We start from the raw sequence: 27,513 nt of genomic DNA on the forward strand, positions 1-27,513 counted from the left end.
AAATGATATCAGTCAGTGTGGTTGTGTGATTTTTCTCTACAGGGCTCAGCAGCTGAGGCACAGGAGCAGAAAATAGATTTTTGATAACTGTATTGTTCTTTGGTGCTTGGTTTATGGGCTGGATGGGGTGATCAACTGAGTAGAAACATTTGGAATAGACGTCTTGTTTACTTGGGATTGATCTAGCACGAGCTTTCAGATGGAGATCTGGATCTGGATCTTGTTTATGAGGATGAAGTAAATCAGCTCGATGGCAGCAGTTCCTCTGCTAGTTCCACAGCAACAAGTAATACAGAAGAAAATGATATTGATGAAGAAACTATGTGAGTATCCCACTTTACTACTGTAAAGCATTTAAGTGGTAATTATTAGAAGCATATTAACTAACTCACACTTACAAGTAGGGATATTCAGCACTTTTTTGAAAGATTGAATCAATAGCCGGTTTTCTCTCTCTAATCTATGGGCTCTTAGCCAATAATTTTTGTTTTTGTTTTAACTTTTAAATTTGAATTTTGAAATTATTTTATACTTAAGAAAAGTTCAGAATTTCATATTTCCTTCACACAGATTCATTCCGTATGAATATTTCGCTTTATATTTCTCTGTATATAATTTTCTTCTGAAACACTTGAGATTGAATATACTTCTCATTGTGTACTTTTCTAAAAACAAGGATGTTCTTATATAACTATAGAATAGTTATCAAAATCTGGAAATTAACATTGATGTAATACTGTAACCTTCTAAAAATTTGCCAGTAATGTCCTTTGTCAGGATCATGTTGCATTTAGTTGTTAAATCAATTTAGTTATCTTCAATCTAGGTTACTTTTTTTTTCTTTTCTTTTTTTTTGAGACGGAGTCTTGCTCTGTTGCCCAGGCTGGAGCGCAGTGGTGTGATCTCAGCTTGCTGCAAGCTCCACCTCCCGGATTACGCCATTCTCCTGCCTCAGCCTCCCGAGCAGCTGGGACTACAGGCACCCACCACCTCGCCCGGCTAATTTTTTGTATTTTTAGTAGAGATGGGGTTTCACTGTGTTAGCCAGGTTGGTCTCGATCTCCTGACCTCATGATCCGCCCACCTCGGCCTCCCAAAGTGTTGGGATTACAGGCGTGAGCCACCGCACCCGGCCAATCTGGGTTACTTTTTTAAAAATTTGTTTTTCGGCCGGGCACGGTGGCTAATGCCTGTAATCCCAGCACTTTGGGAGGCCGAGGCGGCTGGATCACGAGGTCAGGAGATCCAGACCATCCTGGCTAACACGGTGAAACCCCGTCTCTACTAAAAATACAAAAAGAAATTAGCTAGGCATGGTGGCAGGCGCCTGTAGTCCCAGCTACTTGGGAGGCTGAGGCAGGAGAATGGGGTGAACCCGGGAGGCGGAGTTTGCAGTGAGCTAAGATCACGCCACTGCACTCCAGCCTGGGCGACAGAGTGAGACTCTGTTTCAAAAAAAAAAAAATTGTTTTTCATGACTAATACTTTTTGAGAAATACAGAATAGTTTATTTTGTAGAAAGTCCCTCAATTTGGATTAGTCTGAAGTTTCCTCATGATTAGATAGAGGTTACACACTTTTGGCAGGGATTCTACAGAAATGATAATGTATCCTTTTCACTGCATCATACAGAGTGGAGCATGCTGTCAGTATGTCCCATTACTTGTGGTTAATTTTGATCACTTAGTTGAGGAAGCATCCGCCAGATTTCTTCACTCCAAAATTAGTACTTTTTCCTTTATAATTAATAAGTATCTTATGTATGGGTCTGTAAAAATCCTATTTTTCATCCTACTTTTTCTTATGAATTTTGACACCCTTTGATGAGTGTTGCTTGAAAAAGGTTACTGTGTTGATTGCCAAGTGGTGTTTTTCTAATTCCGTTATTTCTTACTCATTCATTAGTTGCAATTTAAGGAAGAGCTTTCCCTTCTGCCCTATTAATTGATGAACTAGTGAATTTCATTAATGTGGATAATTTTTTTTTTTGACATGGAGTCTTGCTCTGTCACCCAGGCTGGCATACAGTGTTGGGATCTTGGCTCACTGCAACCTCTATCTCCTGGGTTCAAGTGATCCTTCCACCTCAGCCTCCCGAGTAGCAAGGATTACAGGCACGCACCACCACACCTGGCTATTTTTTTGTATTTTTAGTGGAGACGGGGTTTCACCATGTTGGCCAGGCTGGTTTTGAACTCCTGACTTCAGGTGATCTGCCCACTTCAGCCTCCCAAAGTGCTAAGATTACAGGTGTGAGCCACTGCGCCTGGCGATTTTTGGATATTTAAACCAAGCTTGCATTCCTGGGACACATCCCACTTGGTCACAGTGTGTAATTTTTTTTCTTTTTTCTTTTTTCTTTTTTTTTTTTTTGAGACGGAGTCTCGCACTGTCACCCGGGCTTAAGTGCAGTGGCATGATCTCGGCTCACTGCAACCTCCGCCTCCCAGGTTCAGGCAATTCTCCTGCCTCAGCCTCCCGAGTAGCTGGGATTACAGGCACCCACCACCACACCCAGCTAATTTTTTGTATTTTTAGTAGAGACGAGGTTTCACTATGTTGGCCAGGCTGGTCTCAAACACCTGACCTCGTGATCCACCCGTCTTGGCCTCCAAAGTGCTGGAATTACAAGTGTGATCCACTTCACCTAGCCGTAATTTTTTTTTCTTTTTTTTTATTTGAGACGGAGTCTTGCTCTGTCCCCCAGGCTGGAGTGCAGTGGCGCAATATCTGCTCACTACAAGCTCTGCCTTCCAGATTCACACCATTCTCCTGCCTCAGTCTCCCAAGTAGCTGGGACTACAGGTGCCCACCACCTCGCCCGGCTAATTTTTTTTTGTATTTTTAATAGAGATGGGGTTTCACTGTGTTAGCCAGGATGATCTCAATCTCCTGACCTCGTGATCTGCCCGCCTCGGCCTCCCAAAGTGCTGGGATTACAGGCATGAGCCACTGCACCCAGCAATTTTTTTTTTTTCCTAAGAGAATCTTGCTTTGTGGCCAGGCTGGAGTATGGTGGCATGATTATAGCTCCCTGTAACCTTGAACTCTGGCCTCAAGTGATCCACCTGCCTCAGCCTCCGTAGCAGCTAGGACTACTGGTGTGCATCATCATATTCGGCTCATGATTCTTTTTATATGTTACTGGATTCTGTTTGCTACTACAGTTGTCCCTCAGTATCCTTGCGGTATTGGTTCTAGGACCCCCCCGCCCTTGGATACTAAAATCTGAGGATGCTCAAGTATCTTATGTAAAATGGCAGAGTAGTTGCATATAACATATGCACATCCTCCCCTATACTTTAAATCATCTCTAGATTACTTATAATACCTAATACAATGTAAATGCTATGTAAGTAGTTGTTATACTCTATTGTATACAGAATAATGACAAGGGGAAAATGTCTGTGCATGACTTTATTTTGTTTTGTTTTATTTATTTTTTTTGAGACGGAGTTTCGCTCTTGTCGCCCAGGCTGGAGTGCAGTGGCACAATCTCAGTTCACTGCAGCCTCCGTCTCCTGGGTTCAAGCGGTTCCCCTGCCTCAGCCTCCTGAGTAGCTGGGATTATACACGCCTGCCACTACGCCTGACTAATTTTTTGTAGTTTTAGTAGAGACAGGGTTTTGCAATGTTGGCCACGCTAGTTTCGAACTCCTGGCCTCAGGTGAGCCACCGCACCCTGGCTTTATTTTTTGAGACAGGGTCTTGCCCTGTCACCCAAGCTGGAGTGCAGTGGTCGCGTGATCACGGCTCACTGCAACCTCGACCTCCTGGGCTCAAGTGATCCTCCCACCTCAGTTTTCCAAGTAGCTAGGACTACAGGTGCATGCCAACACACCTGGCTAATTTTTTAATATTTCGTAGAGACAGGGTCTCACTATGTTGCCTTACTATGTTCTAGGCTGGCCCGGAACTCCTAGGCTCAAGCAGTCCTCCAGCCTCGGCTTCCCAAAGTGCTGGGATTACAGGCATGAACCACCACACCAGCACTTAAAAAATATTTTTGATCCACAGTTGGTTGAATGCACAGATGCAGAGCCCACAGATATAGAAGGCCAACTATATTTTGTTGATGCTCTGAATAGTGTTGTATGTTTCTCTGAGTGTTGTATGTGTCTCTGCTTCTCCCCATAGGCAAAATCTCTGAGCCAAAGCTTTGAAGTTGGAATGAGGATAAAAGTGTACCTCTCTTACTTTAGAAGCTGAGCTAACTGGATGTTGGGGACAGTAGCCTTAGTTCTTTCCTTTTCAGGCTTGGGACCTCCACCTTATGAATAAGCCGGGGCAGGGATGATCTGGGCCCCAGTATTCTCATCATGCTGCATCCAAGTAGAGCATCTATTCCACAAGTGGGTCTCAGCAGAAGGGAGTCTCCACCTCTTGGCCGTGTGTGCCTGTACTATAGCATCAGCAATAGGTAGCTGGGGGCAGAATGAGAAATGCTGATAGCTTGCCACTCCCAGGAATATAGCCCTCCTCTTGGAAATTCGGAAAGTGGGAGGCCTGTGTTCTTCACTGCACCAGTCTGGAGTGGAATTTCTGTAACACCAAGTTAGGAAGCGGAGTGATCTTGATTCAAATACTGCAGATGCCCACTTGTCTTACCCAGTTTTTATAGATTTTTTTGAGTAGATGTTTCTTCATTTGCTGTATGCCCTTGGGACCATTTCCAGAGTCATTAAGTGGTTGTTTTTAAAATAATTGTCACCAGTTTTACTAAAGAGCAGATCTACAGAGCTGGGTGCTTATCTTGAGATTTCCTTAAATATCCAAGACTATCACTGATTGGTACTGTTTCAAGTAGTATGTTGTTTAAAATTAATAGTGAGTGTTTTTTAATATGAGAGACTTTATATGGCCTATTAGGAAGTAATACCCTCTTTTCTGAAATATTATTTTTGAAAAATAGTATTTAGTCATATACAGTAATTTGGGCTTTTTTTTGATGTTAAAATGTAATGTTTTAAGCCTAATTTATTGCCATTAAGCTACTAGTTCTCTGAAGCTGTAATTTCTTCTAACAGTGGTTCTTGTATTTATTAGTGTTTCTAACACTAATTAAATAGAAGAGATTAATCTCTTCTAATAGTGGTTCTTAGATTTTTTAGTGTTTCATTTATTTCTATTTTTTTGCCTGACACAGTTCTTTTTTTTAATCTTCCTTTCCTTTCCTGTCCTGTCCTTCTTGAGACAGAGTCTCGCTCTGTCGTCCAGGCTGGAGTGCAGTAAGTGCAATCTTGGCTCACTACAACCTCCACCTCCCGGATTCAACCGATTCTCCTGCCTCAGCCTCCCGAGGAGCTGAGATTACAGGTGCCCACCACAACGCCCAGCTAATTTTTGTATTTTTAGGAGAGACAGGATTTTGCCATGTTGGCCAGGCTGGTCTCGCAATCCTGACCTCAGGTGATCCGCCCACCTTAGCCTCCCAAAGTGCTGGGATTTCAGGTGTGAGTCACTGCGCCCGGCCTTGATATATATATATATTTTAATTCCTTTTTTTCTTAGCTTTCTAAGAAGAGCTGGCTTTTTTTTTTTTTTTTTCCTGTTGAGATGGAGTCTCGCTCTGTCGCCCAGGCTGGAGTGCAGCAGCGCAATCTTGGCTCACTGCAAGCTCGCCTCCCGGGTTCACGCCATTCTCCTGATTCAGCCTCCTGAGTAGCTGGGACTACAGGCGCCCGCTACCACGCCCGGCTAATTTTTGGTATTTTTAGTAGAGACAGGGTTTCACCGTGTTAGCCAGGATGGTCTCGATCTCCTGACCTCGTGATCCGCCTGCCTAAGCCTCCCAAAGTGCTGGGATTACAGGCATGAGCCACCGTGCCCGGCCGAAATTTTTTAAAGGTTGTTTAAACAATAACATTAACACTACTTAAATTTGGATAATGACAAAAATCTTTCTCCTTTTTGTATTTAGAAATATCTTATTTCACAGAAAAATCTGTGCATATCATAAAATTTATTGAGGTGTGAAAAACAACGTTTATTGTATCACTATAAATGATGGATTTTGTTTATTCTTAGGTCTGGAGAAAATGATGTGGAATATAACAACATGGAATTAGAAGAGGGAGAACTCATGGAAGATGCAGCTGCTGCAGGACCTGCAGGTAATGAAGTCCCTCCACTGCCTCCAAGCCATTCTGTTTTCTCTCTGCTCTTCTCTGACCGTATTATATTTTAAATAGGTGGTAGCTACTGCTTGTACATGGTTCATGGTGTTGGAAGTCCTATATCTTATAATATGGATTTTTTAGAGTTTATTACTAAAGATATTTAAAACAATAGCTAACATTTGAAAAATGTTTTATGTACCAGGCACTGTGAGAAGCACTTTAAGTACCTTATATTAATAAAATTCTGTGTGATACATTCACTGATGCATAGAGAAATTAAAGCAAATTGCCAACTTTTAACAATTTAATAAATGAGAGTAATTGAATCCCCAGATTTGTTTGTATCCCATGCTCATATTTTATACTATTCTTTCTGATACAAAGTCTTATTTGTATATCTTGCTAGACTATAGAATGATCTCAATGGAATCATTGACTCTTAGACTTACAAAGGATCTTAAAGAGCTCATTTTATAGTTTTTAGTTACCTGGTCATATAGCTGGTTGTTAGTACACCCAGACTAGAACCCCAGATTGTCCTGGGTTTGTGGACCCAGCATTTTTCTCCCAAACTACACTGCTTCTCCTGGGAAGAACTGACTTATATAATGAGTACTTTTTTGTGTGTTCTCGGATCTATTTAATTAAGTAGTGAATCTTGGCTAGAGTAATTAAAAGTTAGCTTTCTACTGTTTCTGTTTTACTCATGTTCTCCTCAGTATGAACACTGGCATATTCTTAATATGCTTGGGTAACTAAAGACTTCTTAAATACTAGTCCTCACCATTTCAACTCCAACCTAAGCCCTATATTCTTTCTACTCTTGACTTTAATCCTGGGTTATCTTATCCACACCTGTATTTCAGTTACTGTCAATATGCTGATTACTCTTCAAGTTCTTTCTTTAGCCTTTGTCTTTCCAGTAATTTCCAAACCCATATCTTGGTGTGTGATTCAGCACCTCCCAAACACAAATTACTGTCTTTTCATCTGCCAGCCTGCCTGTCAGCAGTAGCCACCCTGACTGATAGTGCTATACCTTCTTTACTTCTTCCTCTCCCTAAAACTTTACCTTCAGTGTATTACCAAGATCTGTTGGTTCTGTGTCCTAAATCGTGCATAAATTCATTTGGTACTCCCACTCCTTTGCCATTTCTAGTCTAGGCCTCTGTCTTTCACAACAGTCTTTCACCTGGGTTCCTTGTATTTATTATTGTTCCCCTCCATTGTATTTTTACAGCATGGATTCAGAATGAGGGTGTTTTTTTCTTTCTGATTGATATCTAATCATGTTACTTCTCTGCCAGTCTTGGTGACTCATGCCTGTAATCTCAGCACTTTGGGAGGCTGATGTGGGTGCATTGCTTGAGTCCAGGAGTTTGAGACCAGCCTGGGCAACGTGGTGAAACCCTGTCTCTACAAAAAATACAAAAAAATCAGCCAGATGTGGCGGCTAAATTGCTGCCTATGGTCCCAGCTATTTGGGAGGCTGAGGTGGGAGGATCACCTGAGCCCAGGAAGCGGAGCCTGCGGTAAGCTGAGATAGCACCACTGTACTCCAGCCTGGGCAACAGAGTGAGACCCTGTCTCAAAAAAAGAAATAAAAATAATGAAAAATAATATCTAATCATGTTATTTCTCTACTTAAAAACTCTTTAAGGATTATATTTATTATAGGATAAAGTCCAAACTTGTTAACATGGCACATAAATTCCTTTATGTCTGGATTCCTGTTTGTTTCCTTAGCCTTATTTCTGTCATTCCTCTCTGTCATTCTTTAGTCAGTAGGAACTTCAAAGAATCACAAGATCTGCAAATTTGGAGAGAAGAGCTTTAATTCTTATAAAGACTGGCCATCCTGGGCCGGGTGTGGTGGCTCACACCTGTAATCCCAGGTGTGATTTGGGAGGCTGAGGCAGGCAGATCACGATGTCAGGAGATCGAGACCATCCTGGCTAGCACGGTGGAACCCCGTCTCTACTAAAAATACAAAAATTAGCCAGGTGTGATGACGGGCGCCTGTAGTCCCAGCTACTCGGGAGGCTGAGGCAGGAGAATGGCGTGAACCTGGGAGGCGGAGCTTGCAGTGAGCTGAGATCGCGCCACCACACTCCAGCCTGGGCGACAGAGTGAGACTCCATCTCAAAAAAAAAAAAAAAAAAAAAAAAACAAGACTGGCCATCCTGACAGGCTGGGAAGTGTAGCCTCTGGCAAAGACTAAAAGCAGGCACTTTGCAGGAGGGAAGGGTAACATAGGAATTGATGCTGAATAAGTTGGCCAAGTACAACTAAATCGATTCAGCAGGCTATAGGAGGAGCTATGAATATCATGAAAAGGGAAACACACGCATGCATAGTAGACAAACATGCATGTTACATGCATTTCATGTTTACTTTGGAGTGGGGACTGAACAATTTAAATGCATTACAGTTAGGCCCTGTTGTCAAAAGGTAAAGCTAAGGACACGAAGGCACTCAATGCTCAGCCTCTGTATACGGGCCAGAACCAGTCCATGGTTGGCGACTCTTATCAGGAGAAAGTTACTGAAATTAGTCTCTTGTCCAGTCAAAGCTGTAGTTACGGCTTGTGGAACAGGGAGTGAGTCAGTCAGCATCTGGCAGCCAGTAAGCTGCAATGATTTCAATATTGCTTATCTTGAGGCCAGTGCTTGCTTAGCTTCTAGAAAAAAGAAGAAACCCTGTTGCAGTTAGAATGTAGTTTATTCTTTAAGTATAGGGAGCGTGTGACTTAATCCTTGTCTGGTATGGCATTAGGTCTTACTGACTGACTGACTTTTCAGCCTTGTGTGTTTTCTTTTAGTTAGGTCCATTCTTTCCTCTCTTAAACTGTGTGGTAGAGAAATTCTTGTATATAACATTTATATACACTTAGGGTAAAGAAGAGTTTACATTTTTGAATTATATATTCATCAAATATTTACTGAGCACTTGAACTATGTACAGTTTTACTATCTAGAGATACAATATTGAATAACAAGATATCCCTGTTCTTATGGAGCCTGTGTTATAATTCTGAATATTCTGTAATAATCCAGGCACTGTATTCTAGATGTTGAAGACATAATAATGAACCAGTTTATTTTTATTATATGCTTTGGGAAATTTATATATTTGGCAGAAATTTGTTAAATATCATGCCTACCTGGAACATACAACACTAAGTAATTTATAAGCTAAGGGTGAGTAGATTTATGAACAATTAGCTAGAATATGACAATGTACATACAAAAGAATTCCAAATAATTTAAATACTCCCTTCTCAAGGAGATGAAATATAACTTCTACCCCTTAAATGTAGGCTATGCTTAGTTACTTGCTTCTGAATAGTACAGTTTCAAAAGGGGGAAACAACTTTGAAGTAGAGAAACTTGGCAAACATTACCTACCCAGGTGATTAAATTTAGTATTGTAAGTGATAGGTCATGTTGATAGCATGTTGACAGTATTGTAAGTGATAAGTCATGTTGATATGTCAACAATGGTACTTTATATCTGTAGTATCTTCCCCCTAAAAACCCACAAACACAATCTAATCATGAGGGAAAAAATCATACCCTTAATTGAGGAACATTCTACAAAATATTTGACATACTTTCAGACATAAGGAAAGTCTGAGAGACTGTCATAGACCAGAAGAGTCTAAAAAGACAGGAGCAACTAAATGTATTTCAGTACTCTAGGTGAGACTCTGGAACAGAAAAAGAACACTAGGGGAAAACTACTAAAACTCAATAAAGTATAGGATTTAGTTAATAATGTATCAGTATTGGTTCATTAGCTGTGACAAATATACCATAGTAATGAAAGGTATTAACATTGGGGAAATTGGGTCTGGGTTGTACAGGAACTCTCTGTATTTTTACCTTTCCTGTAAACCTAAAACTATACTAAAATTAAAAAAAAAAAAAGCTTTTTTTTTTTTTTTGAGATGGAGTCTTGCTCTGTTGCCCAGGCTGGAGTACAGTGGCATGATCTTGGCTCACTGCAAGCGCCGCCTCCCGGGTTCACCCCATTCTCCTGCCTCAGCCTCCCGAGTAGCTGTGACTACAGGCGCCCACCAACACGCCCGACTGATTTTTTGTATTTTTAGTAGAGATGGGGTTTCACCACGTTAGCCAGGTTGGTCTCGATCTCCTGACCTTGTGATCCACCCTCCTTGGCCTCCCAAAGTACTGGGATTACAGGTGTGAGCCACTGCACCCGGCCAATAAAAAGCTTTTTAAACCAAGGCAATGAAAAGGCTAGATCAGGTGACACTGGGCAGAGTGTGGAAATGCTTTTTTTTAATATGCTTATTATGAAGGTCCATTTCAAGCCTCGAATGGTTTATGTGTTTTTTGTTTTTGTTTTGTTTTGTTTTGTTTTTTGAGATGGAGTCTTGCTCTGTTGCCCAGGCTGGAGTGCAATGGCACGATCTTGGCTCACTGCTACCTCTGCCTCCCGGGTTCAAGCCATTCTCTTACCTCAGCCTCCCAGGTAGTTGGGACTACAAGCATGCACCACCATTCCAAGCTAACTTATTTGTATTTTTAGTAGAGATGGGGTTTCACCATGCTGGCCAGGCTGGTCTCAAACTCCTGACCTCAAGTGATCCACTCGCCTCAGCCTCCCAAAGTGCCGGGATTACAGATGTGAGCTACCACGCCTGGCCTGGTTAATGTTTTAGAACTACACAGTTGTCTAAAGAGTTATGTCATCTAAAGAATTACGATGTTAAGTTATGCATTAAAAAGGAGATGTTTGGGCTTATATAAAAGCTAGGTATAAAGTTAAATGTTTACTTAATAATCTTATTTTATAGACCATATTAAATAAGGAGATAGCTTGAAACAAGAAATATTTATTGACTCAAGTGGCTGTAGTCCTGGATACTTGGGAGACTGTGGCAGTAGGATCGCTTGAGCCTAGGAGTTCGAGGGTACAGTGAGCCATGATTCTGCCACCGTACTCCAGCCTGGGTGACAGAGCAAGACCCTGTCTCTTAAAACACACGCGTGCGCGCGCATGCACACACACACCCCCAGCAAATACAAACTAGATTTTTCCTACTCACTGGATTCAATGAGCCAATAATCTGGATTAGAATGATACTTACAACCTTTTTAGCACAAATTTTTTTAACATAAATTATCTTTCATTTAACTTGAAATAACTGAATAAACTAAAAGCAGTTCTCATAAGAAGACGTCTGCAGATGCTACCACACCCAACTAATTATTTTTTATAGAGACGGAGTCTTGCTCTCTTGCCCTTGCTGGTCTCCAACTCCTGGCCTCAATTAATCCTCCTGCCTCAGCCTCCCAAAGTGTTGGGATTACAGGTGTGAGCTATTGTACCTGGCCCACAGATGTTAGAAGAATGAATGAGCAGAATTTTTAAATGAAAATCTAGCGCTGATCATTACAAGATTTTGTGATGGTTAAATATCAGTATGTAATTTATAACAAAGTAAAGGGTGTGAAAATGTAGAATATTCTGGAAAGGTAGTTTGAGACTAGACTATAATATGGCCTTGAGTGTAGTGATAATGCATACAGGCAGTATGCTGTAATGAACTCAAGTATATAAGTGTGACATTTTAGCAAGATCCACATGGCTTGGCACAAATGGAGAAGAACCTGTCACTGATCCGTCTGTCTTTTTATGAGATTTTTTTTTCTATGTGAACTTCAGAAGCATGGTTTTTGTTGTTTTTTTGTTTTTTTGTGTTTTTTTTGTTTTGTTTTTTGAATCTTGCTCTGTCGCCCAAGCTGGAATGCGTGGCGCGATCTCAGCTCACTGCAACCTCTGTCTCCCGGGTTCAAGCAGTTCTGCCTCAGCCTCCCGAGTAGCTGGGATTACAGGTGCCCTCTACCACAGCCGGCTAATTTTTGTATTTTTAGTAGAGATGGGGTTTCACCATTGTGGCCACGCTGGTCTTGAACTCCTGACCTCGTAATCCACCTGCCTCGGCCTCTGAAAGTGCTGGGATTACAGGCGTGAACCACCGCGTCTGGCTGCATAGCTTTATTCTTAATAGCCAAAAGCTAGAAGCAACCCAAATTGTTTTCCAATAGAATAGAGAAATAAATTGGATATATTCATAAATGGATGCTGCACAGTAATAATGAAAATGAGGCAGTGGCTCATGTCTCTAATCCCAGCACTTTGGGAGGCTGAGGCACGTGGATCACTTGAGGCCAGGAGTTCAAGACCAGCCTGGCCAACATGGCGAAACCTCATTTCTACTAAAAGTAGAAAAAATTAGCTTGGTGCAATGGCGCATGCCTGTAACCCCAGCTACTTGGGAGGCTGAGGCACAAGAATCATTTGAAACTGGGAGGTGGAAGTTGTGGTGAGCCAAGATTGTGCCACTGTACTCCAGCCTGGGTGACAAAGCAAGACTTTGTCTCAAAGAAAAAAGGAAAAATATTTAAAAAGAAAATGAATAAGATACTCCTATATACAGCTGTATAGATGAATCTCATGAATAATGTTGACCAAAGAAGAAGAGCATAAGAGTATACTCTGTTACTACTTTTATACAAATACAAAACAGGCAAAACCCATCTGTAATTTAAGTTGGGATGAAGGTTACTTTTGTAGAGTAGGAGTAGTGAGCAATTTTAGGAGGCATAGAAGGGGGTTCTGGGGTACTGATAATCTGTTTCTTCATCTGGGTGTGATCACTTTGTGAGCATTCATTGGGCTGTACATTTATATATGAGACACATAGAATAGCTTGGAAAGAGAGAAACTGAAATCAATGCCAACCCAAAGTCTTTGATGCCTGTGGGGAAATGTGATAGTGGGTAGAAAGGTGGGAACATAGGCCGGGCACCATGGCTCCTGCCTGTAATCCCAGCACTTTGGGAGGCCGAGGCAGGCTGATCACCTTAGGTCGGGAGTTCTAAGGCCAGCCTAACCAACATGGAGAAACCCCGTGTCTACTAAAAATACAAAATTAGCCGGGCATGGTGCCGCATGCCTGTAATCCCAGCTGCTAGGGAGGCTGAGGCCGGAGAATCGCTTGAACCTGGGAGGCGAGACTCCATCTCAAAAAAACAAAAAAGAAAAGAAAGGTGGGAACATTTGAAATGGGAGTAGCCAAAGGTCATACCCACAGAAAAAAAAAAAAAAAGCAGTTTTTGTTCAGTAGTGAGAAAAATGGCCTGAAAAAGCAGTGAGAAACAGGAGACACTGCTTTCTCTACTGTAAGTGCCTTTAACATGGAAGAATGAGCAACTTCCATTTTTAAAGGAGAACCAGATATTAGGGCAATAGACTCCATTCACTGGGCTACTGGGCTTACTATACATAAGAACAATCTGAGTAGCTTTTTGGGGAAAAGTCCTGGATCTCACCCCCGTATCCTTTTTTTTTTTTTGAGATGGAGCCTCACTCTCAACCAGACTAGAGTGCAGTGGTGTGATCTTGGCTCACTGTAACCTCTGCCTCCCAGGTTCAAGCATTTCTCCTGCCTCAGCCTCCTGAGTAGCTGGGATTACAGGTGCCTGCCACCACACCTGGTTATTCTTTTGTATTTTGGTTTCACCATGTTGGCAAGGCTGGTCTCGAACTCTTGACCTCAGGTGATCTGCACACCTTGGCCTCCCAAAGTGCTGGGATAACAGGCGTGAGCCACTGCACCCAGCCTCTCACCCCAGTATTCTTATTCAGTATATCTAGGATGTAATTTTAAAAACTCCTTCAGCTGACTGACATACAACCCAATTTGGGAATTCTTTAGTAAAAGAAAAGAGGTAAAAACAGTTTTCAGCTGGGCACGGTGGCTCACACCTGTAATCCTAGCACTTTGGGAGGCTGAGGTGGGCGGATCACTAGGTCAGGAGATCCAGACCATCCTAACACAGTGAAACCCCGTCTCTACTGAAAATACAGGCGTGGTGGCGCATGCCTGTAGTCCCCGCTGTGGGAGGCTGAGGCAGGAGAATCGCTTGAACCCAGGAGGCGGAGGTTACCGTGAGCAGAGATTGGGCCACTGCACTCCAGCCTGGGCAACAGTGAGACTGTGTCTCAAAACAAAACAAAGAACAGTTTTCAATGTGAAGGGGAAATCGTTTTCTGTTATTTAATAGGAATTGCAGTAATACAGAGGTTGGGAAGAAAAACTGTCAGTGAGATAATAATCCTTAGCAGAGGAGGTAGAAGTGGGAGACAGTGAGAACATGAGGATGTGAAAAGCATAAATTATTAATTGGCTTGAAGCTTCTGAATAATGGAACTTTCCTCCTAAGTTATATCCGGCTGGATCTCTCTGAAATACTCATGGGTAGTCAGAACCTGACTTTTTAATATTTTATATTATCTACTTTCCTGCATGTAGCATTTTTTTAAAATGTTCTATCTCTTTAAAATATATTTAAACAGCTTTATCGAAGAAGGTCAATTTTAAGCAACATTTCCATATCTGGTGTTTGTTATGCCTTCTACTCGGTGCTAGAGAAAAGTCAGATGCTTTTCTTGGCTTAAAGAGCGTAGTCCAATATAGGGGTATAGGCATAATATCTGCTTACAGATGTCTGTAATATGCATCAGTCGTTAACATGACAGTCCGAAAACTTCAAATTGTACCCCATTATTTAATCAAAGTAGAGAAAGTCTACCAAACTGTCATGACCTATACATTTTACTGTCCAGAGACTTGGAGGAGATTCCTATTTTTGTGTCTAATTCTTTGTAATCTGTTACACTATGGGAATTTGTCTTCTTTTATCTAAAACCAGGTGGTCATGGGATATAATCTCCTTCTCCTCACCCTCACCTCTCATCCCCCCAATAATGCACATTGTACACATTGTCATCTGTTTTTTTCTAGGGCTCAGGATTGGGTTGATGCTTGCTTCTGAATTCTAAGTACTAATAAGGCCACCACTCAATCACTGTGCTAGTATACAACCATCTGGTTCCTTCTTTCTGCTTCTTATCATGAACCTGAACCCTAAGAGATAGGTCCATAGACAAGTATTCATATAATGTTAACCAGTTCATTTTTTCATTTAAGTATAGCTAAATTTGTACAGATATATATCATTTTCTACACTTCTTTTGCAGGTAGTAGCCATGGTTATGTGGGTTCCAGTAGTAGAATATCAAGAAGAACACATTTATGCTCTGCTGCTACCAGTAGTTTACTAGACATTGATCCATTAATTTTAATACATTTGTTGGACCTTAAGGACCGGAGCAGTATAGAAAATTTTTGGGGCTTACAGCCTCGCCCACCTGCTTCACTTCTGCAGCCCACAGGTAAAATAATAACAATGATAATTTCCTTTTTTTCTGTGGTTCTCTAAAAGAACTCTTGGATTTTCATTTAAGTATTTCAGCTATGTGTGGAACATGGTGTATTTCTGTGTTTTTCATTGTATACCATAAAAATGACATTTATATCAACCAAATTAATTTTTAAATTACTGTTCAAAGGTGATTTGTGCAAAAACAAAGTAAAAATGCCTGCAAGAAGGTTTTTTATGACTTGCTACTCAGATTTTGCCTCAGATTTGATCCATATGAAATACAGTTACCTTCTTTGTGAATGGACTTTTTTTGGTCAGGCTTCATGAATTCCCTTACTTCCAAGTGGAACTATATCTAAATTAAACATAGAAAAAGGTGACTTACTCATTCTTTGATGTTCAGTAGCTTAAAAATGTATGCCAGTTGGCAGCAATGTTTTCTGTGCAAAGGTTATTTGTTAAATAGAAATTACATTTGTGTTACTATAATAAAATGGAGATTTTGTATAGTCAGATATGGGCTTTTTTAAACTCTCAGGGATAGAGTCATTTTGGACAACTAAGTATTTGCCTTTAAAAGCTACATTTTAAAAACCATTTTTGTTGGAATGCTTTCTAAAGTATATTCAGTATATTCAAAAATATATGCCAAATATTTTCCTACCTTCTTAAACAATAGTATTATATACATCAAATCAATGATTTAGAACTCTGGTTTTGATGCAGTTTTAAGGCAAGAGAACTCATTTTTCAATCAAAGTCCAAGGCAGAACCTCTGTGTAAATAACAGAGAAATAGAGCTCTTCTACTGGTGTAGGGACATGGAGCCCAGATTATTTAGGCTTCTTCTTTCCTAAGAGCCAAATGTACTTCCTGAAAGTCTGGATCCTCAGCTTAAAAGACTATCTTCAGGTTATGAAACAGTTCCCTTTTATGTGTGCGCCAAGTATGCTTTATATAAAGTTTTACTTAAATGTTTTTATTTTTTATTTTTTATTATTATACTTTAAGTTCTAGGGTACATGTGCACAATGTGCAGGTTAGTTACATATGTATACATGTGCCATGCTGGTGTGCTGCACCCATTAACTTGCCATTTATCATTAGGTATATCTCCTAATGCTATCCCTCCCCCCTCCCCCTACTTAAATGTTAAATGTTGTTTGCAAAGGCCCAGTGAAACAGACAGGTTCTGATTCTGTAGGTAGATATGTAAATTGGTTTAACCTTTTTGAAGGACAATTTTGTAGTAGTTTAAAAATATCTATATCCTTTAAACCTGTAATTTCACTTTGAGGAGTATATTCCAAAGAGAAAACAAGCAGATGTTTAAAAATATTCAACAATACAGTTACAGCTGAATAAATTACAGCGTAACCATGCAATGGTGTATTTTATAGACAGGTAAAATTGTGTTTTTGAAAATAATTAGTATCATTGGGAAAAATGCAAACTAAACAGTAAGATTTCTGTGTAAAACTAGTTTTCTGTGTAAAAATAATACAAATGAGTTGATGTGAATTTCAAACTTAGGTGATAAAATGCTGGTGATAATGAGGGCGGGGAAAATAGTAGAAAGAAAAAGCAAGTTTTGGATTTAAACATCTTGAGTTGGGCATAACAGTGTGACATCAAATTAGAAAGGACCAGTAGACAGCTAAAAATTAAGAACTGGGGCTGGGCGCAGTGGCTCACGCCTGTAATCTCAGCACTTGGGGAGGCTGAGGCGGGTGGATCACCTGAGGTCAGGAGTTCGAGACCAGCCTAGCCAACATGGGGAAACCCTGTCTCTACTAAAAATACAAAAAATTAGCCGGCCATTGTGGCAGGTGCCTGTAATCCCAGCTACCTGGGAAGCTGAGGCAGGAGAATGGCTTGAACCTGGGAGTTGGAGGTTGCAGTGAGCCGAGATCATACCATTGCACTCCAGCCTGGGCAACAAGAGTGAAACTCCATGAAAAAAAAAAATGAACTGGAATACAGACAGTTATTTTTCTGGAGGTGATACTGGATAATTAAAACCAAGGGTGTGAGACTGCAAAAGAGTTTTAAGAATATTTTAAAAGGAGAGACAGGAACATAATCCTGATGAACATCTGTTTTTACTGAGTGTCAGGAAGATGAGCCAGATAAAGAGCTTTTAGAAAGGAGAAAAAATACTCATGGAAGCCAAATGAAAATACCTTTCAGTGAAGGGATGTTAATAAAAGCTAATGTGCAGAAAGATACGACTTTCTTTTTATTGAAAAGGCTTGCTTGGGTCATTTTTTTGTTTGATTGTGTGTTTGTTTGTTTGTTTTTGGGACAGAGTCTCACTCTGTTGCCCAGGCTGGAGTGCTCTACAATTTTTTGTAGAGACAGGTTTCACCTTGTTGGCCAGGCTTGTCTCAAAACTCTTGAGCTCAAGTGATCCACCTGCCTCAGCCTCCCAAAGTGTGCTGGGATTATAGGCGTGAGCCACTGCACATGGCCTGCTTGGGTTTTGATGTTTATTTTTTTTCTGTGTATTTATTTAGCACATATTCAGTGAACATTTGTCAGATTAACTTCAAGTTCATGTTCTTAACCATGTAAAGGAGTACTGTAAAAGGTATCAGGTAATCTAGTTGAACCAAATTTTAAGGTACATACAGTGGTAAGTAGAACTAGAAAGTCATGTTGGGTCCATTCTATGAAAGGACTTGCATGCTAGCCGGAGGAATTTATTCATACTAGGCATGGAGAGCCATTGTTTTATTTTAGAAGTGGTTAGATTCAAACTGTATTTCAGAAAGCTGACAGTTCTGAGAAAATTATCAGAAATGGAAGTTCTAATAAAAAAAAAATTTTTTGTACAGAAAGGGTGTCACTATGCTCCCCAGGCTGATCTTGAACTTCTGGCCTCAAGCGATTCTCTCACCTCAGCCTCCTGAAGTGCTGGCATTACAGGCATAAGCCACTGTACCTGGCCAGAAATATGTATTTTTAATATAATGTCATATATGGCAGATTTGACAAAGTATTTGGTTTCTAGGTTTTTCTTTGTCATTTTTTTCAATTATAAACATAATAAAAGCTCTGTAGAAAGTTTCAGAAAAGTGGAGAAGTTTAAAGAAGAAAGCACAAGGCAGTAGGGCAGCTTTTAAACTTTTAGAATTAAATGTGTAATTCAAATTTGAGTATGATGTGACTCAGATTCTAACTCTGAGGGTGTGAATAAGTTAGGATTCTTTATCTTTATTTTCATTAACGGAAGTTAGTGCATGTTTTATTGTTGATATCACGTAAAGCATGCTAGCTTCTTTTACACATCAAATTTGCATATATTCATGGTACAAATGATTTCATGAATATTAACGTTTATGTTAACATGACTTGTCAATTTCTCTGAAGCATCATATTCTCGAAAAGATAAAGACCAAAGGAAGCAGCAGGCAATGTGGCGAGTGCCCTCTGATTTAAAGATGCTAAAAAGACTCAAAACTCAAATGGCCGAAGTTCGATGTATGAAAACTGATGTAAAGAATACACTTTCAGAAATAAAAAGCAGCAGTGCTGCTTCTGGAGACATGCAGACAAGCCTTTTTTCTGCTGACCAGGCAGCTCTGGCTGCATGTGGAACTGAAAACTCTGGCAGATTACAGGATTTGGGAATGGAACTCCTGGCAAAGTCGTCAGTTGCCAGTTGTTACATACGAAACTGTAAGTAATATGTTCCTAGTGTCATTTCTCCACATGTTATTTGGGAAACTAGATGACTGGTTTTTTCAAAAGAATAATATTTAAATACCTCTCTTCCAGTGAGTTAAGACTACAAATTACATGTGACTTTTTTCTGCATCCAAAATTGATTCCGTATATTTTTATTATATAATAGAATTAACATTTCTTGATGACTTACTCTGTATTTGGCAATAAACAAGACAAAATTCTTAACATCATAGATCTTGTATTCTAGTAATGGGAATCAGACATTAAAATGTGTAAACAAATAAGTAAAGATGATTTCAGTGGGTAAACGGTGCTGTGAAGGAAACAACCGAGGAGTGAGTTGGGAGGAGCAGATGAGACATGTTCTATTGGGGTAGTCAGAGAAAGTCTCTGTGAGGAGGCAGCACTTGACATGAGACCTGAAGGTTAGGAAGGTGGCAGCTATTTATAGATCTAGGGCAAGCAGTGTTCTGGGTAAACACAACAGAAACTGCAAAGTCACTGACACAGGATTTATTTTGCGTATTTGAAGGATTGAAGGAAAACCAGTATGGCAAAGAAAGCAGAGAGAGGAGACTAGCCGGAGACGAAGTCAGAGAGAGGTAGGCAGAATTTAGATCAGGGAGAGTCTTGCAAAACCTCAAAAAGGAATTAGAGTTTTATTATGATGTAAGGAGGAAGCTTCTAGAGAATAAAAATAGGGGGTGTTTATAATCTGATTTACACGTCACAAAGATGACTTTGCTTGTTGTGTGGAGAAGGGTCTGAAAAGGGTTGAGGACAGGAATTGTGAGACCAGTAACAGGCTATTACATTATCTTGTGTGAAATATGATGGCATTTTCTGGAGTTACAATAATGGATAGAGGGGCTTGTTCACAGGCTAGCAGCCTTTCTTGACTGAGGTTCCCATCTTTCTTAGTTCTCTTAAGGATGTGCTATTCTATCCTAGATGCATAGGAGGGAAGTTAATCCAGTCTTAGATCAGCAGGGCTGAGTTCTTTCTCAGAACCATAGTTGGAAAAGCCTAAATAGAGTTTTAGGAAAGCTCTATTTGGAAAGAAACTAAGAATTATGATTAAGTTTTGGCCTAAGCAACTTAATAGGCAGTGGTATCATTTATTGAGAAGCAAATCAGATAAGAAGCAGGTTGTGGGGCTTGGGAGGAGGTAAGGGCAGAAAGTTGGGTATTCTTTTTTAAACATGTTAAATTTGAGACACCTGCTAGATATCCTAGTAAAATGTCATAGACACATGAATGGTACACAAGTTTGAAACTCAGAGAGAGGTCAATGCTGGATATAAACAGTTGGGAGTCAATAGTATTTTATATTATTTAAATCCAGAAGACTGAATAGGGTCAAGTTTGGAGGGAGTTTCAATGGAGACGCAAAATTTTGACTCTGTGGCACTTAAACATTTAAAGGTCTGATAAATAGGAGAGGCCAGCAAAGGAAATTGAAAGAGCAATCATTAAGGTAGGAGAAAAACTAGAAGGGATAATATCTCAAAAATCAAAGATAATGCGTCTCAAGAAGTAGAGTGGTTACCTCTGTGTTAAGTATCATTGAAAAATGTCAAGGCGAGAGGCCAAGTGGCCCTTTTAAGAACTATTCCCATGGAGTAGTGTAGCAGAAGAGTGAATGAGGTCAGGGACCAGAGCACAAATGCACAACTTCTTTAAAAGAAGCTTCACAATGAAGTGGGTAGAAGCTGGAGGAGGTGTGGGGTCAATAGTTTCTTGTTGGCAGGGGTGTCCTTTTTCGTGTCCTCTCCAATTTCTTTCATCTGTGAATTAAACCCATTTTAAAATTGGGTTGGGTTGTTTATTTGTAGTTGACTTTTAGGAGTTCTGTATATATTTTAAATATTAATCTTTTATTACATATATGATTTGCAGATGTTTTCTCCTAGTGTGTGGGTTGCCTTTTCCCTCTGTGGATTGTGTCATTTGACATTTAAAGTTTTTAATTTGAGGAAGCCCATTTTATGTGTTTTTCCTTTTGTTCCCTGTGCTTTTGGTGTCATAGCCAAGAAAACATTGCCTAATCCAGTGTCATGAAGCTTTCTCCTGTTTTCTTCCAAGAGTTTTAGTTCTTGCCTTTAGTCTTACTTTTAGTCTTTCATCCATTAAGAATTAAATTTTGTTTATGGTGTCGGGGAAGGGTCTGACTTGCTTGCCCATGGATATCCAGTTTTCCCAGCACTATTTGTTGAAAAGACTTTCCTCATTGAATGGTTTTAGCACCATTGTCAAAATCATTTGACCATATAGTTGAGTGTTTGTTTTTGGGTTCTCTTTGTGTGTGTTGTTTATTAAAATTGGCTGTATTAATGTTTGATAATGATATGAATAATCCAGTAAAGGTGGGTTGGTGAGGAGATAATTGCAAAATATATAGAATTCTCTTCATATAAGGAAGACAATTTAGTAGAATGAATAAAGGTTATGAATAGGCCATTAACATAAGAAATACAAATGTACAATAAAAATATGAAAAGATATTCGGCCTCACCTGCTATTCAAGGAAATGGTATATTAAACCAAATGGTATATTAAAACCAAAAGTACAGCTTTTTGGGTGGACTTTCTCAAAAAGCCTTTGTTACATATTTTGCAGATACAGTTGACCCTTGAACAGCACAGGCTTGTTGTACTGTACAGGTCCACTTAATATTTGAATTTTTTTCAACCAGAAGAAGATTGAAAATACAGTATTTGTGTGATGCCAAACCTGCATATAGGAGGGCCAACTTTTGTATAGGTGGATTCTGCAGGTCTTACGGTGGGACTTCAGTCAAGGATTTTAGTGTACGCAGGGGTCCTGGAACCAACCCCCACATATACCAAGGGACAACTGTCTCTTCCCCATTGCCACCTTTTTTTCCTGCTAATCACAGAGTTTTAAAATTTTATCTTAGACAACTGTATTCAGGTTAATAAAAATAACCCTTAATTTCTTCTGGTACTTTTTGTTTTCTAACTTTTTTACATATAGGTCATTAATTCATATAAAGTTAATTTTATATGATGCTGTGTGAGGTAAATGGAATGATGTTTTTCCCCAACTGAATGAAACATGTTTTTTGAAATATGACGCAATATGAAATCCATCCTTTATTATAGACCAGATTCCCAAACATAGTTCTGTTTTTGGACTCATAGAGGTTGAAACGACTGAAATTGCCAATACTCAAGTTTTGGACATACAAAAACAGCAATTTGGTATTGTTTAACCCAGTATTTGTCGTGTCCTCTACCAGACTAACACTTTTTTAAATTACTGTAGTTTTATAGTTTGTAATACTATGATAGGATATGTTTATTCTGTTTTTGGTTTTCAAAATGTTGTTGGTGGTTCTTGCACTTTTAATCCTCCTCCAAAGTATTTTGACTGGAATTGCTTTACATTTAAAGATTAGTTTAGGGGTGCTGGGCACCATGGCTCCTGCCTGTTAATCCCAGCATGATGGGATGCTGATGGGGGAGGATGGCTTCTTGAGCCCAGGAGTTCAAGATCACATGGCAAGACCTTAATCTCTACAAAAATAATTTTTTTTGATAAGCCAGTCATGGTAGTATGTACCTGTAACCCCAGCTACTTGGGAGGCTGAGGTGGGAGGATTACTTGAGGTCAGGAATTTGAGGTGCAGTGAGCCATGATCGTGCTACTGCACTCCAATCTGGGCAAGTCTCTCTCTCTCTTAAAAAAAGAGAGACTAATTTGGGCAATTGAGGTCTTTTCAGCATCAAAGCATTCATGTCTAGGAATGTGGTACTTCTCTCCATTTATTCAGGTCATCTGTTATATTCATATCCTTTTTTAGAACTTTCAATTTTTTTCATATAAGTTCTATATATGTCTTGTTAAATTCATTTCTCAATGTATTATATCTTAGGTAGCTATTGTGAGTGGAATCTCTTTTTCTCTCATAGTATTTTCTAATTGTTACTGACATAAAAGACAAAAATATTGATTTTTATGTTTATTCTGTATTCAACCAATGTGGCAATTTTTTTTTTTTTTTTTTTTTGGTACGGAATTTCACTCTTGTTGCCCAGGCTGGAGAGCGATGGCGCGATCTCGGCTCACTGCAACCTCCGCCTCCTGGGTTCAAGTGATTCTCCTTTGTCAGCCTCCCAAGTAGCTGGGATTAGAGGTGCATGCCACCACGCCCGGCTAGTTTTTGTATTTTTAGTAGAGACGGGATTTCATCATCTTGGTCAGGCTGGTCTTGAACTCCTGACCTCAGGTGATCCACCCACCTCGGCCTCCCAAAGTGCTGGGATTACAAGCGTGAGCCACCACACCTGGCCTGGTGAATTTGTTTTATTAACAGTTTTTCAATCAGTTATCTTGATTTTCTAAGTATTTATATCATCAGCAGATAATCATAATTTGTTTATTCCTTTTCTGCTTATTTTTTGTATTGCATTGTCTAGGCAGGTACCTCAACAGTTTCTTAGTAACAGTGGTAGGATTTTTATAATTTTTCAACTTTATTTAGGAATTCCTTTAGTTTTTTTCTCATTAAATTTGAGGTTTGCTATATGTTTCAATAGGTAGTTTTTTGTTTTTGTGTTTGTTTCTTTTTTTTGAGACAGAGTCTTGCTCTGTCACCCAGGCTAGGGTACAGTAGCGCCATCTCAGCTTACTGTAAGCTCCGCCTCCTGGGTTCACGCCATTCTCCTGCCTCAGCCTCCCGAGTAGCTGGGACTACAGGTGCCTGCCACCACGCCTGACTAATTTTTTTGTATTTTTTAGTAGAGACGGACCATGTTAGCCAGGATGGTCTTGATCTCCTGACCTCGTGATCTCCCTGTCTCAGCCTCCCAAAGATTACAAGCCTGTTTCTATCAAGTTAAAAAAGCTGTGTGCAATGGCTCGCGCCTGTAATCCCAGCACTTTGGGAGGCCAAGTCGGGCAGATTACTTGAGGCCAGTTAGAGACCAGCCTGGCCAACATGGAGAAACCCCGTCTCTACTAAAAATACAAAAAAATTAGCTGGGCATGATGGCACATGCCTGTAATCCCAGCTACTCAGGAGGCCAAGGCACGAGAATCGCTTGAACCCAGGAGGTGGAGGTTGCAGTGAGCCAAGATTGCACCACCACACTCCAGCCTAAGTGACGAGTGAGACTGTCTCAAAAAAAAAAATAATAAAAAAGTTAAAAGGTACATCCTTCTATTTATAGTAACAACAATACCAATAATGGCTAACATTTACTAAGTGTTAACTGTGTGCCAGACATTATTCTAACTATTCTAAGTCACATGCATTGACTCACTTAATCTTAACAAGAAATCTAAGAGGTAAGGTAAGTCAATTTCATTCCCAATTTACAGATGAGGAAACCAAGGCAGCAGGCATTGAATAATGTTGCTAGTTTCACATTGGTAATTGGCAAAGCCAGAAACTTGAACCCCAGAGCCTATGCCCTTCACCCTAACACCAAACTGCCTATTTTCTTACTACGAGAATTTCTTTTCTTTTTAAACTGAAGCTGTATAGAATTATATCAAATGATGTTTTGACATTTGTCAAAATGATTACTATTTTGTTCCATTACTTTGTTATCATAAAATAAATTATATTATTTTTCTAATGTTGACCATTCTTGAAATACTGGAATGCATCCTATTTAGTTTGGGCCTATAATTTTTTAAAAAAAACACTGCTATATTCAGTTTGCTAATATTTTACTTAGGATCCTTGACTACATAGTCCTAAGTGAAATCGATCTATTTCATTACATTATCCTTAACCCACTTTAGTTCTAATTCTATGCTTGTTTTACAGATTAAATTCAGATGTTTTTGTCCTTTTCTATGCTATAAAATTATTTTAACTATATGTTATTTGCTCCTATGCTGTATTAAACTTTATGTCTGATAAAAAGCATTCATAAAACTAGTATAATAACTCTTTCAGAGTTAGAACTTTAACAGCTTTTTAAATTTCTGTTGCATTTATTGGTTTCCTCATATTTTTAATTTTTTTAATTTTTAATTTTTGTGGGTACATTGTAGGTATATATATTTATAGGATATATGAGATATTTTGATACAGGCTTACAATGCATAATAATCACATCAGGGTAGATGGAGTATCCATCATCTGAAGCATTTATCCTTTGTGTTAAAACAATCCAATTGTACTCTTTTAGTTATTTTCAGAAGTACAATTAATTATTGTAGACTGTAGTCACTGTTGTACTAACGAATACTAGATCTTATTCGTTCTATCTAACTATATTTTTGTACCCATTAACCATCCCCCCAGCCACCCACTACACTCCCTAGCCTCTGGTAACCATTGCTCTATTATCTTGAGTTCAGTTGTTTTAATTTTTAGCCGCCACAAATAAGTGAGAATGTATGGAGTTTGTCTTTCTGTGCCTGATGTATTTCACCTAACATAATGATCTCCAGTTCCACCCATGTTGTTGCAAATGACAGGATCTCATTCCTTTTTTATGGCTGAATAGTATTCCATGTGTATATGTACTACTTTTTTTTTTTTTTTTTTTTTGAGATGGAGTCTCACTCTGTTGCCCAGGCTGGAGTGCAGTGGCGCAATCTCGACTCACTGCAACCTCTGCCTCCGAGATTCAAGTCATTTTCCTGCCTCAGCCTCCCAGGTAGCTGGGACTACAGGCATGCGCCACCATGCCCAGCTAATTTTTTTGTATTTTTTAGTAGAGATGGGGTTTCACCATGTTGGTCAGGCTGGTCTCGAACTCCTGACCTCAAATGATCCACTTGCGTCGGGCTTACAAAGGCTGGGATTACGGGTGTGAGCTACCACGCCCAACCCACATTTTCTTTATCCATTTGTCTGTGGATCTGAGGTTGCTTCCAAACCATGGTTATTGTGAATAGTGCTGTAGTAAACATGGGAGTGCAGATACCTCTTTGATATGCTAATTTGCTTTCTTTTGGGTATATAACCAGCAGTAGGATTGCTGGATCGTATGGTAGATCTATTTTTAGTTTTTCTGAGGAACCTCCAAACTGTTTTCTGTAGTGGTTTTACTAACTTACATTCCCACCAATGGTGTAGGAGAATTGCCTTTTCTCTACATCTTCACCAGCATTTGTTATTGCCTGTGTTTTGGATAAAAGCCATTTTAACTGGGATGAGATGGTATCTTATTGTAGTTTTGATTTGCATTTCTCTGATGATCAGTGATGTTGAGCACTTTTTCATATGCCTGTTTGCTATTTGTGTGTCTTCTTTTAAGAAATATCTATTCAGATTTTTACCCATTTTTAAATCAGATTATTGAATTTTTTCCTATAGAGTTGTTTGAGATCCTGGTCATTAATCTCTTGTCAGATGTAGTTTTCTCATACTTCTGCTGCTACTTAAGTCAGTTACTATAGTTTTCCAAGAAAAACTAATTATATTTGGATCTTTAAATTTATTGATATACCGTCATTTATTCTATTTTCTTAAATTTTTAAAACTTCTTGTGCATATGGGGTGTTAACTTCTTTTTCACTTATTTTATTGCTTACTCTTGTTTTTTTTTCTCCTTTGATTTGACCTGCTGAAGGGATTTGCTAATTTTGTTCATCTCCTCAAAGACTAAGTTCTTAGATTTATTTCATCCATTGTCTTTTACCATTTCATTATATTTCTGCTTTTGTCTTTGTTAATGCTTTTTTTTTTTTTCCTTTTTGAGACAGAGTCTCGCTCTGTCCGCCAGGCTGGAGTGCAGTGGCGTGATCTTGACTCACTGCAACCTCCGTCTCTTGGGCTCAAGCACTTCTCCTACCTCAGCCTCCTGAGTAGCTGGGATTACAGGTGTGTGCCACCACACCAGGCTAATTTTTGTATTTTTAGTAGAGATGGGGTTTCACCATGCTGGCCAGGCTGGTCTCGAACTCCTGACCTCAGGTAGTCCACCCACTTTGGCCTCCCAAAGTGCTGGGATTACTGGCATGAGCCACCGCGCCCAGCCTGTTAATGCATTCTTTTTTCCTTAACCGATAATTCATTTATCCTTTTAGTAGAGAAATTGGTCATCATTTTTCCTAAGTCTAGAACATTTATCTAAGTCTAAGAACATTTTCATTAACCCTCTCCCTAGAACTCCAAACCCATTAAAAGTCATCCCCATCTTCCCCTTCTCCTATCTTCTGGTAACCACTAATCTACTTTTTCCCTATGGATTTTTCTTCTTCTGGACTTTTTTTTTTTTTTTGAGATGGAGTCTTGCCCTGTCGCCCAGGCTGGAGTGTAGTGGCACAATCTCAGCTCACTGCAAGCTCTGCTTCCCGGGTTCACGCCATTCTCCTGCCTCACCCTCCCGAGTAGCTGGGACTACAGGTGTGTGCCACCATGCCCAGCTAATTTTTGTATTTTTAGTAGAGACGCGGTTTCACCATGTTGGCCAGGATGGTCTCAATCTCTTGACCTCATGCTCCACCCACCTCA

At 39.7% G+C, this 27,513-nt stretch overlaps 1 protein-coding gene across 8 annotated transcripts in view; it reads left to right on the top strand.

The window, feature by feature from the left end:
- Positions 1 to 27,513, top strand: part of TRIM37 (tripartite motif containing 37) — a 123,432-nt gene that overhangs the window by 58,563 nt on the left and 37,356 nt on the right. For all 8 annotated transcript variants that reach the window (XM_024234306.3, XM_024234307.3, XM_063717949.1 and 5 more), the window contains 4 exon segments: positions 187 to 323; positions 6,028 to 6,113; positions 15,195 to 15,389; positions 18,752 to 19,060. In XM_024234306.3, the coding sequence (XP_024090074.1) occupies positions 187 to 323; positions 6,028 to 6,113; positions 15,195 to 15,389; positions 18,752 to 19,060 (727 nt within the window).

This window comes from Pongo abelii, chromosome 19 (genome assembly GCF_028885655.2).
Source record: "Pongo abelii isolate AG06213 chromosome 19, NHGRI_mPonAbe1-v2.0_pri, whole genome shotgun sequence".
Taxonomy (NCBI): Eukaryota; Metazoa; Chordata; class Mammalia; order Primates; family Hominidae; genus Pongo; species Pongo abelii.